This window comes from Protopterus annectens, chromosome 15.part0, assembly GCF_019279795.1.
Source record: "Protopterus annectens isolate FY-2018-M chromosome 15.part0, PAN1.0, whole genome shotgun sequence".
In the NCBI taxonomy this organism is placed as follows: domain Eukaryota; kingdom Metazoa; phylum Chordata; order Ceratodontiformes; family Protopteridae; genus Protopterus; species Protopterus annectens.
In genome coordinates this window covers 648,694,923-648,710,604 of record NC_056749.1, presented here as the reverse complement: position 1 = coordinate 648,710,604, position 15,682 = coordinate 648,694,923, and the positions used below count along the sequence as shown (strand labels likewise).

Sequence of the window (15,682 nt, the reverse complement as noted above, 5' to 3'; positions counted from 1 at the left end):
GTCACACATTACCCCTGACACTCTGTGCCAGTTGGCTGCAGCACATATGATTAAAGCTCTGACTTTCTCATTAAGATGTCCCTTCACTTCAACCAGCCCTCCCAGATACCTGAAGCTGTTTAATCTTTCCCAGTACTCTCCGTTCTATCTCAACTTTCAACTTCCTCTTCTGATTCCCTCTTTTGCTGCCATGATGACTGGCTTGTCTATACTCTGTTTCATCCCTCATGCCTTCGGTTTTGCATTGCTGTCCCTATCAATTTGCTGAAGTTCCTGTTCAGAATCTGCTGTAGTGCCATATCATCTGCATACACTAGCTATGTTAATATTTTAACATTTATTTTATTTAACATTTGTTTACTGAGAAAGTCTGACTGGGAGAGAACTCGTGTTCGGTGGATGCCCAGGGAGAAGTGCTCTAGTTGAATGTTTTTTGAATCTGGAAGGAAACTCTAGCACCTGGAGGAAACCCACATGAATGCAGGGAGGACATGCAGACTCCGCACAGAAGGCACCCCAACCGAGAATCAAACCAGACAACCTCTTGCTGTGAGGCAACAATGACAACCACTGCACCACTGCACCATTATCTCCAGAAACCTGTCTGTTAATATAGTCCATCACAAACATGAAAAGGAGTGAGCTCAGACCTGATCCCTGATATACACCCACTCCTAGTGGGGACCCCTCTGTGGATCCGAGCACTATTCATACTTGTGTCATGGAATCCTTGTCCACAGATTGGACTAATTCTACCAATGTTTCTGAGGTTTCAAAGCATCACAGAACTGCACAAATCAGTTTACTTGAGACCTTGTCCATGTACTTTTTCCAGGTCTAAGAATGTCCCAGTTAGAACATTTCCCCACCTCCAGCTTCTTCTCAATGATCTGTTTCACTGCAAACATCAGGTCAGTTGTACTGCATTTTGACCTGAATTCAATCTTACTATCGATTATTCTACACATCTGGTTATTTATCACCCACTCCAAACAGCACTTTCCTGCAGTGTTACAGGAGTTAGATAGCTCTCTTCTGCCCACAGTTGTGAAATGCGCTTTGTTCTTGTACATTGGCATTAAGATGTTTATGCTTCAGTAATTAGGGATACGCTTCTCTCTGCATACCACGAAGAGGATGCTCCGCAGCCACTTCTCCCACAATGCACCCAGCATCTTAATCACATCTTCCATGATGTCATCTGAGTCTGCTACTTTCCATGATTTAATTTCCCTTTGTGCACTTAATACTTCTCCTATAGTGTGTGCTATCCTTCCTGTTCGCTGTAGTCTGTGCATACAGCAGTACAACTTCTGTGAGGTTTTCATGATTTAGTTATTTCCTGAAATACTCCTTCCCAAGTATTCGTGCTGTCCTAAGGGCCGGCATGCAGATTGTTGCTGGTGTCCCTTACAAGTGGTGTTTGCTTTTTTCTTTATCTTTCTATGGTTGCCTTGCAACCTGATGGGAGTTTCTTCCTTGCTGGGCAATGCTATTACATTCCAATTTCTTGTTCCACTTCCCACCATTCCAAGGCTAGCTACTTGGCAGAGCAAAAGTTGGCTATAAGTGATTTGACCACATTAACCTCACAAAGAAAGGTCATACAACTAAAATGTAGATTTTTCTGTGGATTATTTTAATAACAAAACCTGACCCATCAAGGTTAAGGAATGTCACTATCATTTTATAGTGTAGACTCACAATTTAAGTTATTTTAGACAGCTCCAATAGTGCTGAGGGATGAAGCCATGAGTATGATCCCAGTGCTAACTTGGTTGGAATTGCTGCTCAGTCCCATGCTGGAACTAGCTTAGGAAGTAGGAAGATGTGATGTGGGTTGCTGGCATACCTCTCAACCTCTTATTGCAAGAAATCTGGATAAAGCCTAGAATATTCAGGGGACAAGGGCCCAAAACTAGGGACAGATTTTAAATATTGCCCTTATGATCTTGCTAGAATAACTGGGTTTGTGTTAAAATATATTTTCTGACAGATATGAAGGCTGAAACTCAAATGTATGTCATTATTTATTGACTTCAATCTTCAATGATTCCCTAGAAAACTACACATTTTATAATGAAAAGACAAAAAATATGAAGCATAAATCTGGACAATTGAGAGATATAGTTGCTGGCTCACCTCTTTTTGGGGGAGATGATAGGGCACATATCTGGCCACTTGTTCCACTGAGCAATCCTGATGGAGACCAGAGAAGCCTCTGGGAGCTCTGGCTTCAACGGGAGGGGAAGGGCCAAGGATGTGGAGTTATGTAAAGCCCTTGCTGAGCATATCCACTGCACATCAAACCATGAGACAGACTAGGACATGTATAGTGGGGTTAACAGTGATGCATAAAGAGAAAGCATCCTCGCTAATAGCTGCCTAAATATTGGGCTCTCCCAACAAGCTGTTGCTTTCTGGTAGTGGGGGAAATGATTGGGCCATTTGGTTGGCAGGAAGCTGATGATCAGCAAGAAATGGGAGCAAAAACAAAACAAAACAAAAAAATAGGACATTTCTTTGTTTAAAGTGCCAAACTTATGTAGCTGTTCTATTATAGCACAGTCGGGATGCAGTATATCTTTTGATGTAAAACTTAAAAAATCTGATTTTTTTTTCTAATATATGTGACAACCTCTCCCCCACATTTAAACACTTTCCAACATAACTACTGTACAGCACAGTATACAAATTCATTTAGGTGTTACTGATGTTATTCACTGCGTCTTCACTGTCTCGCACTTCCTTACTTTATGGACTGCACATCTTTATCTACTGTTTCTGTAGTTCACATCTGGTTCATGATAACATTCAACTGTGATAAACACTTCTTATTACTGAATAATTACTCATCTAAGTATGCTGGAGGGTATAACAGCTAATTATCAACTGCAGAAAGATGGCTTAACCAGCATGGTGCAGACAGACTTGGTGAGTGGGGGATGTGAACAGTAAATATTCCCTTAAAGAAGTGCTGTCTTTTAGTTCTGCTTTTAGTTAAAAAAATATAATGCTAGGGAAAAGAATATAAATATAAATCCATAATAATACCAACCATTTATCAGAAAGACATGCCCTGGGACTCAGAATGGCTGAACGCACTGCAGAAGCCTGTACTTCACAGTTTTTTTCCAGCTCATACAGCCTAAGCAATTCAGCTCTCACTATACCACTGCAACAGTATGCTGACACCAGCCATAGTGCAGCAGCCTCACTGGTAAACTTGTAAGCAACTGCAGCGGTCCAGGGCATGGCTAATGCTAGGTAACCACATGCTCCCCCTTGGAATATCGCTGGCAGTGAAATAACATGGCACAGTGATATATTCTGGTCATTATGCCTCTAAATCACAGATTATCAACATAATGTTGTAGGCAGTCTCACATTGCACCATTAGTGCTGACTGAGATAATCTATCTGAATCCTGGGAATGATTCTCACACAAGCGGATAAAATAAAGAAGGGAACAGATTATTCCAACAGCATTTAAGAAGAACCTCAACAACTATTCAGAAAACAAGTAATTTCTCTGGTACATTTTAGACATCAAAGGCAGCAATTTTTTTTAACAAAATTAAAGGAATACTGTCCATCATGGAAAAAATTACAAATGTCAGCTTATAACAGTGAAAGGATCTGTTGTTACTGTGGACAAGCAGAGTAAATGAAGAAGGTAAAGTTTACATGTTATCAGTTTTTGAAATCCTGTGCTTAAGTGATTACAGAATTACTGCAATTAGTGATAGCAGGTATTTCTGGTAGCATTGCAAACAGCTACATATGTTTGCTGTATGACATATAAGACAATAGCAGCATTATCTTGTTCCTGGTAACTTTTAAAATTATTGATATACAGTGACTGTTGAGATTAAACTTTCTACAAATGTAATGTCAGCTGAAGCAGCTGTAATATAACACACCACTGAATGGAATCAGTGAAATTGCAACCAACCTTCTGGAATTGTTTTTGCTATGTGTAGAAAACACAAGAGAAGAGTCCTCGTCTCATACTGGTTTAGTCTATATAAACTCTGCACGGTACTTTCCGTTGAGGTTCTTCTTCGCAACTAAATAAAACAAAAATGGGGAAAAGCAATACTTTGTGTAAATTAGTGGTGAATTGAAATGAATAAGTTTACAAACAGTATATGCTTATTAACAATGCATACGATTGTACGTACAGGAGGATTACAAGAGGATTTTTTGTCTTATACCATTAACTGTATAACAATAGCTGCAAAGAGGTAAAAACCCTAAGAAAATGTATAGCAAACAGCCCATAACAGAAGGCTAGCAGTCTCTGACAGTAGCCACAGGACATCAACCAATCCAAACAAAGTAGACATTCCCCCATAAAATCAATTCTACTGTAACAGTCAAAAATAAAATAAAATTGTAATAATTTGCCTGAAATGAGGATTCTATATTCCAACAAAAAAATAAATAGATAAAACTTTAATGAGTAGGTTTACCAATGTGAATGAAGAAATATAGGATATGGTGGAAATAAAGGTTAATGTAACACATGTTACTATGTGCTGACACAGGTACATTATGCTGTCTTAAGTTATATTAAAATATTAGTAATTGATGAAAAATGGTGAGTAAAGAAATGGGCAATGGTCTATGTTTCCAAAGCAGGAAGTGTTAATCATTTCTTAATTCCCATACCGGAGGCTAGAGCTGGTGACAGTGCATTTTATATAACTGCCCTTAGATATTTTTGTCATCTTGAGGTAACAGCTAGGTATAACTGTCTCTCTGCTGTTTGACTATAGTATTTCAGTCATCCTCGCAGATAAAAAAAAAGGCAGGAATTGAATGCATTAAAAGGTAGTTAGGTGATTCAAGATGAAATCAAAACAGTTTTCAAAACAGTGGAAGAAAAATAAAGAGCCATGAGAAACGAAAATACTCAAAACTTCGTCAGACTGCAGACTGCGATTCACATAAATAAATGACCAGATTCTAATTCCGGTGCTGCTTACTGGGATAGTTACCTAAAAAAAGTTATTACTCTTAAGTTTTCTTATCTTTAAATAACTTTTCAAATTTAAACTGCTAAGACCAGGGAATTTACATACATTCAAAAATAACCTGTTATTTTACTCTAACGTTCCTTCTCTCATTAACCTGCTATTTTACTGTAACGTTCCTTCTCTCATTAACCTGCTATTTTACTGTAATGTTCCTTCTCTCATTAACCTGCTATTTTACTGTAACGTTCCTTCTCTCATTAACCTGCTATTTTACTCTAATGTTCCTTCTCTCATTAACCTGCTATTTTACTCTAATGTTCCTTCTCTCATTAACCTGCTATTTTACTCTAATGTTCCTTCTCTCATTAACCTGCTATTTTACTCTAATGTTCCTTCTCTCATTAACCTGCTATTTTACTGTAACGATCCTTCTCTCATTAACCTGCTATTTTACTGTAACGTTCTTTCTCTCATTAACCTGCTATTTTACTGTAATGTTCCTTCTCTCATTAATCTGCTATTTTACTGTAACGTTCCTTCTCTCATTAACCTATTTTACTTTAACGTTCCTTCTCTCATTAACCTGCTATTTTACTGTAACGTTCCTTCTCTCATTAACCTGCTATTTTACTGTAATGTTCCTTCTCTCATTAACCTATTTTACTCTAACGTTCCTTCTCTCATTAACCTATTTTACTCTAACGTTCCTTCTCTCATTAACCTGCTATTTTACTCTAACGTTCCTTCTCTCATTAACCTGCTATTTTACTGTAACGTTCCTTCTCTCATTAACCTGCTATTTTACTGTAACGTTCCTTCTCTCATTAACCTGCTATTTTACTGTAACGATCCTTCTCTCATTAACCTGCTATTTTACTGTAACGTTCTTTCTCTCATTAACCTGCTATTTTACTGTAACGTTCCTTCTCTCATTAACCTGCTATTTTACTCTAACGTTCCTTCTCTCATTAACCTGCTATTTTACTCTAACGTTCCTTCTCTCATTAACCTGCTATTTTACTCTAACGTTCCTTCTCTCATTAACCTGCTATTTTACTCTAATGTTCCTACTCTCATTAACCTGCTATTTTACTGTAACGTTCCTTCTCTCATTAACCTGCTATTTTACTGTAACGTTCCTTCTCTCATTAACCTATTTTACTCTAACGTTCCTTCTCTCATTAACCTGCTATTTTACTCTAACGTTCCTTCTCTCATTAACCTGCTATTTTACCCTAACGTTCCTTCTCTCATTAACCTGCTATTTTACTCTAACGTTCCTTCTCTCATTAACCTGCTATTTTACTGTAACGTTCCTTCTCTCAAATGTCTTTCATTCTCTGCATATAAAAACAAAATATAAAAAACAAATGCCTTAAAATTATTGCACACAATGTTGTGCCTGCATGATATTTATAGAGATTTTTGCACAATAGTATATGTTAGTTTCCTTCTTTCTTTTAGTTTTGCCTGATTAGAGTCACTCGTATATTACAAACTGCACTATGCACACCACCTCAGGAGATCACCACCTTTAGCATCCAAGAAGAATTAGCTATGGGAATGAGAAATAACTCAAGCACAAACATGGACAACAAACAGGAAGATCCTCGCACAATGACAGACTTGATATCCTGTACAAACTGTGTAGGTAAATCAGAGGCAGGAGGACACTGGTTAGGATTATAAATGGGTGCAGGTAGATGGGGAGCATGTGAACAGTGGACATCATCATAGATAGCTAAAACAGCAGCAAAACTGAAAGAGTTGGCATTCACTCCCACTTACAAAACATAACAGATGGAATTTGTCACAAAGAAAGTGCTGTCCATGGATTTTAAAATATATCACGTATCCGATGGTATATGCTAGTGATTCTAAGTTAGAGTTGGTGTCTGTGTTTATTCACTTAGTTTTAAAGAAGGCTGTTATTAAATAAACATCAGATATTAAAGGCACTTTGGATTTTATATACAAGATCTAGGCTTGTAAACCAGAACATGATGATGTATTGTCTGCAGTACATGCAAAAGCATCATGTGCTGTCGTTCTTCATGATGTTAGAGTAGAATAGATAGCTTTCCCACTAATTCACGCTAACACTCTGGTGGTACATGAAGCAATCTTTGTTATGGACTGCACTGATTGTGTATTAACCAAAAACTTTTCATGTCTTGTTGTGTCTTTCGGCTTTTCCCGGTTAGGTTCGCCACAGCGGAACTCCAGTCCGCTAATGACTGGCAGTAGATTTTTTTGCTGGCTGGCGCTGGCAACGCAGCCCTCCTTCACGGAATGCCCATTCATTCACGCAGCCACACAGAAGACGCTCTAACTGAGAATCGAACGGGCAACATCTAACTGTGAGACGACAACGCTACCGCAGCACCACCACCACGGGTACAAAAACACTTTTCATGTCTAATGACAATTATTCCCAACAAGTAACAGGGACGGCACCAGGGGCCAGGGTGGCACCCAATTATACCAACTTGGTTTTAGGTTATTTGGAAATTGAAGCATTATATAAAAGTGAAGTATTTAGTCATTTTTACTATTGCCTTACTGATGACATATTTTTAATTTGCTGTAGTACTATGAATGAATGGTGGTTATGTCTTGAGTTATATGAATGAGAGTACCCCATTTTTAGAAATTGTGGGCAAAACAAGTCATAAGGATGTAGAATATTTGGACAGTTTTGAAAGTCAGTAACAGCAATTCATGCATTTTCATTTATTGTTTTTATTTTTTGCTTCGGATTACTGGAAAAGTCTGATGGGTGGAAACCTTTATCAATGGAAGTCAGGGAAGAAAAGCTCCAAATATAATGCAGCCCTTTGCATGAATTAAGAATAAAAGAATATACAGTTATGTAGAAATTACATAATAAAAGCATCACACTATTAACATTTCAATTTGAATTATAAAGTTTAAGTCATACAATTTCGCACAGTATGCAGCTCCACGCAAATAGCAGCTATAGAGTAACACAGGTTGCATATTACGGCAGACAGATTAAATGTACTTGCAATGATCCAAGAGTTCTGTAAGTATACCTTTAAGATTTGTTTTAAAGGTGTGGAATGATGTAATTTAACATTAGATGGGAGGGTATTCTACATTTTAGATATATCAACTGAATAAAGGTCACCATGGTATGTACTATGAGACTTCTGAGATTCAATTAAGCAGTGGTTTTGGATCTTAGGCTTCTGTTTGTTGTGTACCATTCTAGTGGGTTAGAAATGGCAGGCACTTTAGTTAGTTGGTTGGTAGAGTATGATGCAGGCTAATTTAGATGACAGTAGGCAATAAGGTTAATAAGTTTTAGTAAATCTAGTGCTTGAAATGTAGTACAGTAATGTGATTGTGATGAAAGGTTAGATGAAAACTGAGCAATCTGGAGATGGTGAAGAGAGGAGAAGCACACATGTGACTGGGTACTGGTACTGATGAAGCAGTGCATACATGTGACTGGGTACTGGTACTGAGGAAGCAGTGCATATATGTGACTGGATACTGGTACTGATGAAACCGTGCATATATGTGACTGGGTACTGGTACTGAGGAAGCAGTGCATACATGTGACTGGGTACTGGTACTGAGGAAGCAGTGCATACATGTGACTGGATACTGGTACTGAGGAAGCAGTACATACATGTGACTGGGTACTGGTACTGAGGAAGCAGTGCATACATGTGACTGGATACTGGTACTGAGGAAGCAGTACATACATGTGACTGTGTACTGGTACTGAGGAAGCAGTGCATACATGTGACTGGATAATGGTACTGAGGAAGCAGTGCACACGTCACTGGGTACTGGTACTGAGAAAGCAGTGCATACATGTGACTGGATACTGGTACTGAGGAAGCAGTGCATACATGTGACTGGACAGTGGTACTGAGGAAGCAGTACATACATGTGACTGGATACTGGTACTGAGGAAGCAGTACATACATGTGACTGGACAGTGGTACTGAGGAAGCAGTGCATACATGTGACTGGATACTGGTACTGAGGAAGCAGTGCACACATGACTGGGTACTGGTACTGAGAAAGCAGTGCATACATGTGACTGGATACTGGTACTGAGGAAGCAGTGCATACATGTGACTGGATACTGGTACTGAGGAAGCAGTGCATACATGTGACTGGATACTGGTACTGAGGAAGCAGTACATACATGTGACTAGGTACTGGTACTGAGGAGGCAGTGCATACATGTGACTGGACAGTGGCACTGAGGAGGCAGTGTATACATGTCACTTGACAGTGGTACTGAAAAAGCAGTGCATACATGTGACTGGATACTGCTACTGAGGAAGAAGTACATACATGTGACTGGACACTGGTACTGAGGAAGCAGTACATACATGTCACTGGATACTAGTACTGAGGAAGCAGTGCATGCATGTCACTGGATACTGGTACTGAGGAAGCGGTGCATATATGTGACTGGACACTGGTACTGAGGAAGCCACTGATGACTGCAAACTGGGAGCCATAACTGACTCTCTGGCTGACACGGACATCCTCCAAAAGGGCCTTAGTGAAACGGACACCTGGTGTCAAGTCATGGCCTCAAGCTAAATGCCAAAAAATGCATAGTCATCCCGTTTAGGAAAAACAAAACACCCACGAATTACCACATAGGTGGCAGCCCCCTTAATACAGAAGAGGTAATAAGAGATCTGGGGACCCAGGTAGATAGTAATCTTTCCTTTGACAATCATATTGCCAAAGCAGTTAGGAAATCCTTCTATGTGGCTCATCTAATTACTAAAGGGTTCGTATCTAGAAATAAGGAGGTTATAGTGCTCCTCTACTCGTCACTCATCAGACCCAACATAGAGTAAAATGCCCCATTTGGGATGTACCTCACAAGACACTTCCAACAGCTGGAAAGACCACAAAAGTACCTCACCAAGAGGATTACTGGCCTCAAACATATGTCCTATGCAGCCTGACTGAAAAAACGCTGGCTGTACTCAGTGGCATATTGCTTACTCAGAGGTGATCTCTGCCTGACTTACAAAGTCATGTCCAACTCAGAACTGATGGAGATGCTCCATCTAAAGAAATCCAAGTCACTGCGAGCCACAAGCTCTAGTGAGCTAAACCTCACCACAACAATAAATAGAACATGCTGGAGGGATAAATTCCTGTCACCGAGACTCCCCATGCTTTGGAACAAAATTCCAAACTACATTAGGCAGAACCCCTCACTAACACTATTCAAGAGAAACCTTGACGAGAGGATGGGTAACAGAAAATACACCCCCTGGGATCACTTCATTGGCTCTGCTTGACAGAGGATCAGTTAATTAATCAATGGGGTGGCGAAAGCTGACACACTCTGGCTAGGCTTATAAATGCCCTTGGGCAGATAGCCTAGTACCTACCTATGAACCTACATGTATCACTGGACACTGGTACTGAAGAAGCAGTGCATACATGTGGCTAGACACTGGTACCAAGGAAGGAACATTTTTGCCCTGTATAGCATTCACATTTTGCACTGTGTTTTATTGATGATGTGGAGGACATGCTAGACAAAATTTTAGATGCTCGTAAATGATAACTCCAAGTAGTTTAGCATGAGAGTCCTGTCCTATCCTACTGTTATTAGACAAAATTAAGTTGAGTTGATTGACTGTATGGTGATAGGAGGTACTGCCAGCCATGCCGGGAGTACTAGGGCAGTGGATTTGTAACATATGCCAGCAAGCTTGCTAGAATTTTGTTAATAATTATATGTCATTTGTATGTCAAACTGATTTGTATAGATGCTTGCATTGAAAATGTATTGGTGAGGTTTGCTTGTGTTAAAATGTATAAATAGTTGGTAGCTCCTGTAGGAAGAGTGAAACGGATTTATGGTTTTATGACTTCCAGCAGCTGCACCACATCTGAGCAAAGCTCTAGCTGTGTGTATGGTACACATAGGTGCTAAAACCCTGGTAACTTCCAGTGATGGGGATAATGTGGAAAACAGAGTCAGATGACCAGATGTGTGTGATATCATTCTGTACAGAAATAATATTTTAATAGCATTCTGATTCTGTCTTGGATCTGACAACAAGGGCCACTCACTTATCTTGCCTTGCTATATTCAGTAAGTAGGAAGAGTAATTATTTTAGTCAATCAGAAATAGAAAGTGACACTAGTTAAATACTGTTCTATTACTGTGTGAATCTTTCCATCATTGTTATTTTTAATACTCCTTGTGATTGAAACTCTGGTATTTACTGTAAATAGACATTTAATATTTTTATGTTCTTTTATTACTTAGCATTACATAGATTTATTCTTCTCATTGTGGTGGTCCTTTTAGAGAAATATTTAGGTTTTGAGAGTATTTGCACATATTTACTTGGTGATAGCCCTGGCCACTCCTGAATACTGAATGCCTTGCTGCTTTGGTCAGCATTACCATTTTTATTAATACTAATTTCACTCAGTATAATTGGGTAACCTCATAGTAGCCTTAAAGAAGTTGGCAGGGGTTCTGGTGGCAATGATAACCTTATAGTCCAAGAAGAAGGGGGCACAGCAGGTGATATGTGCTAGGCTTTCCCAGGTTAGTGTGTGTGTGTGTGTGTGTGTGTGTGTGTGTGTGTGTGTGTGTGTGTGTGTGTGTGTAAATCAAATCTCAGAGTGTGTGTCAGCTGCTTGGAGCTGGGACACAAAGCACTGGTTTCACACAGAAGGTGTGGGAAGACTTAGCTTGGAACCCCAGCTATGGCCTCAACTCTAAGCTGTGCTAGTGGAGAGTCTAATTGGGGGTCTGGAAGGTCAGCATAGAAAGAGAGGAACCAGCCCCGAGAGTGAGCATGTTCTCTGGGTGCTCTTAAAAGACATTGTGCTTGATGCAGAGAGGTCTGCGTCTAGAAATACTGACTGTTTCCATTTGTATTCCAAGTGAGCATCCCCCTCCAGTGCCAGTGGTAAGGATTCAGTCTCCTTGATTACTGGCCCAGCGTGGGAAATGTCACAGACTGATCACCCTTTACTGAGCTTATGACTCTCTGAGTCTAGGAAGGGAAAAGGGATGTTTGGGTACTGTGAAGGGGAAGAAAGCCATGTTGAGTAACTGTCAGGAGACTATCATCTAGTAGGTACTTAAGGAGTTGGGTGTAGATGCATTTTTCTAAACTTTTGGATACTGGAGATAAAAATTACAACAGGCCTGTAGTTTGACATCTCATTTGACTTTATGCAGAGGAATAATGAGTATTATGTTTTTACAGTAAAAGAACACTGGATTGTCTGATGGCTCTGTTAAGTACCGATGCAGGGTAGACCAAGGCATCTGGGCTTATATTAGTATATTCAGCTGGAAGGTTAAGGGCTATGAAGGTGGTTTATTTTAGTTTACTCAGATACTTCCTAATGCTTCTGGTGGGGTTGGAATGAAAGAAGAAGAGGGGACACATTGCCATTGCATGTTTGGTTACACAGGGTCAAGTTTAAGGGCTGATTCAATAAAGTAGCAGTTGCTATGAAGAATTCACTGAAGCTATTAGCAGTGACGGCATTGCTTTTTGTTAGAAAGGGTATGGGTTTCATTTTTCTCTTAAGAGAATATAATTTTTATAGTGATTCAGAAACTTTTGGGATTGCTAAGTTTTAGACTGTTGTAAGTTTCAGAAGTTTTTCTTATTCTGAAGAATTTACTTTTTAATGAGATTTCTAAATTCATGCTGATTGGCTTCTAGTGAAGTCACATGCTATTTATACCTGACCTTATCTCTAATTTTCATAAGTTGCTTGGTTTGTCAGGAAAGACATGGGGTGTATGAAAATTGCATTTATTTGTTTTTTTCTAAATAGTGGAGCTTGACAGTTGAGTATTTTTAACAAGGAAAGTAGTGAGGTGTATCGAATGAGTGGTAAGTTGCAAACAAGGGACCAGCTAATCCACTTTGGTGCCTCAATAAAGATGCCTTTGATGTTACTTAGGTTTCACACTGTGTTGAAATAAGTACTTCAGTGGTTATATGAGAGGCTATTATGATATAGATTGGGTGATATTCATTAAAGGTATCTGATATGTTTCCTGCAGTGATGATTTTTTTCTGAATTGGTGGTTATAATACAGTCTAGTACGTTGACTTTGTTGGTAGAGTTTTGAAATTGGCTAGGTTCTCTGACCATATGGCTCAGTCCGTGTAAGTTAATGCTGCTTTGAGTGGAGTTATGGTCAAATTCAGTTTAAAGGATGTTAAGTTTTCCAAGTAGAAGAGGTTCTGTTTTTATAGTTTTATATATAATCAAAGGTTGATAAATAAATAAATAAATATTGGAGGTTAACCAGGATAATATAAGTTCAGTCATGACTACATTGTTTTTGCCTTTCTTTGTGGACAAGTATTTTCAAGAAATGTGGAGATTTTTGTGTTATCTATATTTGAGAGCTGTTTTGATTAGTTCTCCATTGTCAAATTATTGTATTGGAAGAAAAAAACAGCAACTAAATAAACAGAAACAAGCCATTTTTAAAAGTTTACAACTTGGTTTTAGGTAAATAATAGCGGCGTTTTCTGGAATGTTTTCTTGGAATGATCTTTGGAACATTTTTAAACAGTTTTTTTGAAAGATTTTGCATAATTGTATAATTGATTTTAATTAATGGAATTCAAACTATGAGTATTAAAGAAGAGATGTAATCAACATGGTGTCTGATGAAGTTTAATATTTTATTAAACAAAAGTGCTCACCAGTATTAGAATTTCATTTGGTCGTTATTTTGGTTTACATATAAGTTTTTTTTATCTTGCGGTGTGAGCATTCCTATAAGACATTTATTAAGTGTGCTTCAGGTCCGGTTTGTGGCTTGCTTGTGTTTAAATTATTCTATTGGTAGGGAAGGGGAATATATGGAATGCATTTTTGGTAAATTATGGCTACTTCTACAGCTCTTTTTGTTTTATGACCAACTCTAAGCACGTTAATACTACTACTAATAATAATAACAATAATAATAATACATATTTGTTAACCAAATAGGCCCACTGGACTTGTATTTCCTTTTCATTGGTATCTGGAAACAATGTCTGGTTAAGTGACTTGCTTAAGATCACAAAGTAAGCAAATAAGGGCAGATAGAATCATACCCTGCACCACAGGAACTACATCTCACAGCCTTAGCATTCCATGGCAGCTGCTAGACTATGTTCTAGATAGTGTAAGTATTGCCATAGCTTTAATATGTGTTTTTTAACAAGGTTTCAATAATAACTAACATTTCTGGAGATTATATTGAGATCTGAGAATGCATTTCTGTACTAAGTGGATCAGTTTGGCTGGCTTCACCTTTCTTGGGTAACCTGGGCTTGGTTTTGGTGATTTTTTGGTGCCTTTTGCTGCTTTTTGTGGATTTCTGTAATTTTGGTATAGACGCTTTATAAAAACTTGCACCACTAATAAAAAAGCTGCTAATAATAACATACTACTCACTCACTCTCTCTCTTATATATATGTATATATATATATATATATATATATATATATATATATATATATATATATATATATATATATATATAGGTATATATATTGATAGATATATATATATATATATATATATATATATATATATATACACATATATTTTCCATTTACACACCACCTGGTACATCGCTCAAGCTCCTTTCAGTGCTCATTGTTTCTGTAGCAGTTACAGGTTTTATGGGCTCAGGTTAATACCCCAAGGCCCAACCATCTTTGGAGGGTGCACCACACACACTCGCGCGCGCACACACACACACACACACACACACACACACACACACACACACACACACACACACACACACAGGGTCAATTAAGAGTGTCCAATCCACCTACTGCATGTCTTTGGAATGTGGGAGGAAACCACAGCACCCAGAGGAAACCCACACAAATGCTGGTAGGACAAGCAGACTCCACACAGAAGGCACCCCTTCCGAGATCTGAACCGGAAAACTTCTTGCTGTGAGGCGATGATGGGAACTGCTACACTACTGTGCCACCCCTACCACACTATCAGATTATGTTTATATCTTTTTTAAAGGAGAATGCAATAAAAGGTCAAAAATAAGGTGAGAAGACATTATTATTCTTAACTCCAGTACAAGATAACATATGTCATTATCTGAAGAAAATTTCATATTAAGAGATTATCCCAATGAAGTGGTCAAAAAGAATATAAGAGAGGCAATTACATAGTAAGGACTGAGTTACAGTCCCAGACTTGGTTACTTCTCTCCCTGACTCTAGAGATTAAAAAGCAAGTATGTTTTAACTTATACAGTAGACAGTGAAACAAAATAAATTTTGAAAAAAATACTTGGTGTGTAATGTTTCAAAAGTAGTTGGTAATAAATCAATTTTTATTAATAAAAGGGACAGTAACATGAAAGTTTTTTTTCTGGTAAAGGTATTAGCAAACAACTGAAAGGGAAATGTGACACATACAAATATTTTAACTTTAGCATGTGTAGGCATGTATAATAGGTCAATTTTTGCAGTGTCAGCAAAAGCAAGTCTTACAAATCACTAGGTATTTTCACCTGTGCTTTAGAACTTCTGATGTATGCACCACAGTATTTAACATGCAAGGGATTCTGTATAATCAAGGTAGATAGAAAGTTAAGAAAAAGAATGTATGATTATAACTGTGCTATCAAACAAAAGCTCTGTAAATGCATTATAC

The 15,682-nt window shown here is 38.3% G+C and overlaps 1 protein-coding gene across 1 annotated transcript in view; it reads right to left on the bottom strand.

Annotated features, from left to right (window-relative positions):
- Positions 1-15,682, bottom strand: part of DOCK11 (dedicator of cytokinesis 11) — a 1,858,863-nt gene that overhangs the window by 887,286 nt on the left and 955,895 nt on the right. The window contains exon 35 of the mRNA XM_044057487.1: positions 3,956-4,070. Within this exon, the coding sequence (XP_043913422.1) occupies positions 3,956-4,070 (115 nt within the window). The remainder of the gene's footprint in view (positions 1-3,955; positions 4,071-15,682) is intronic.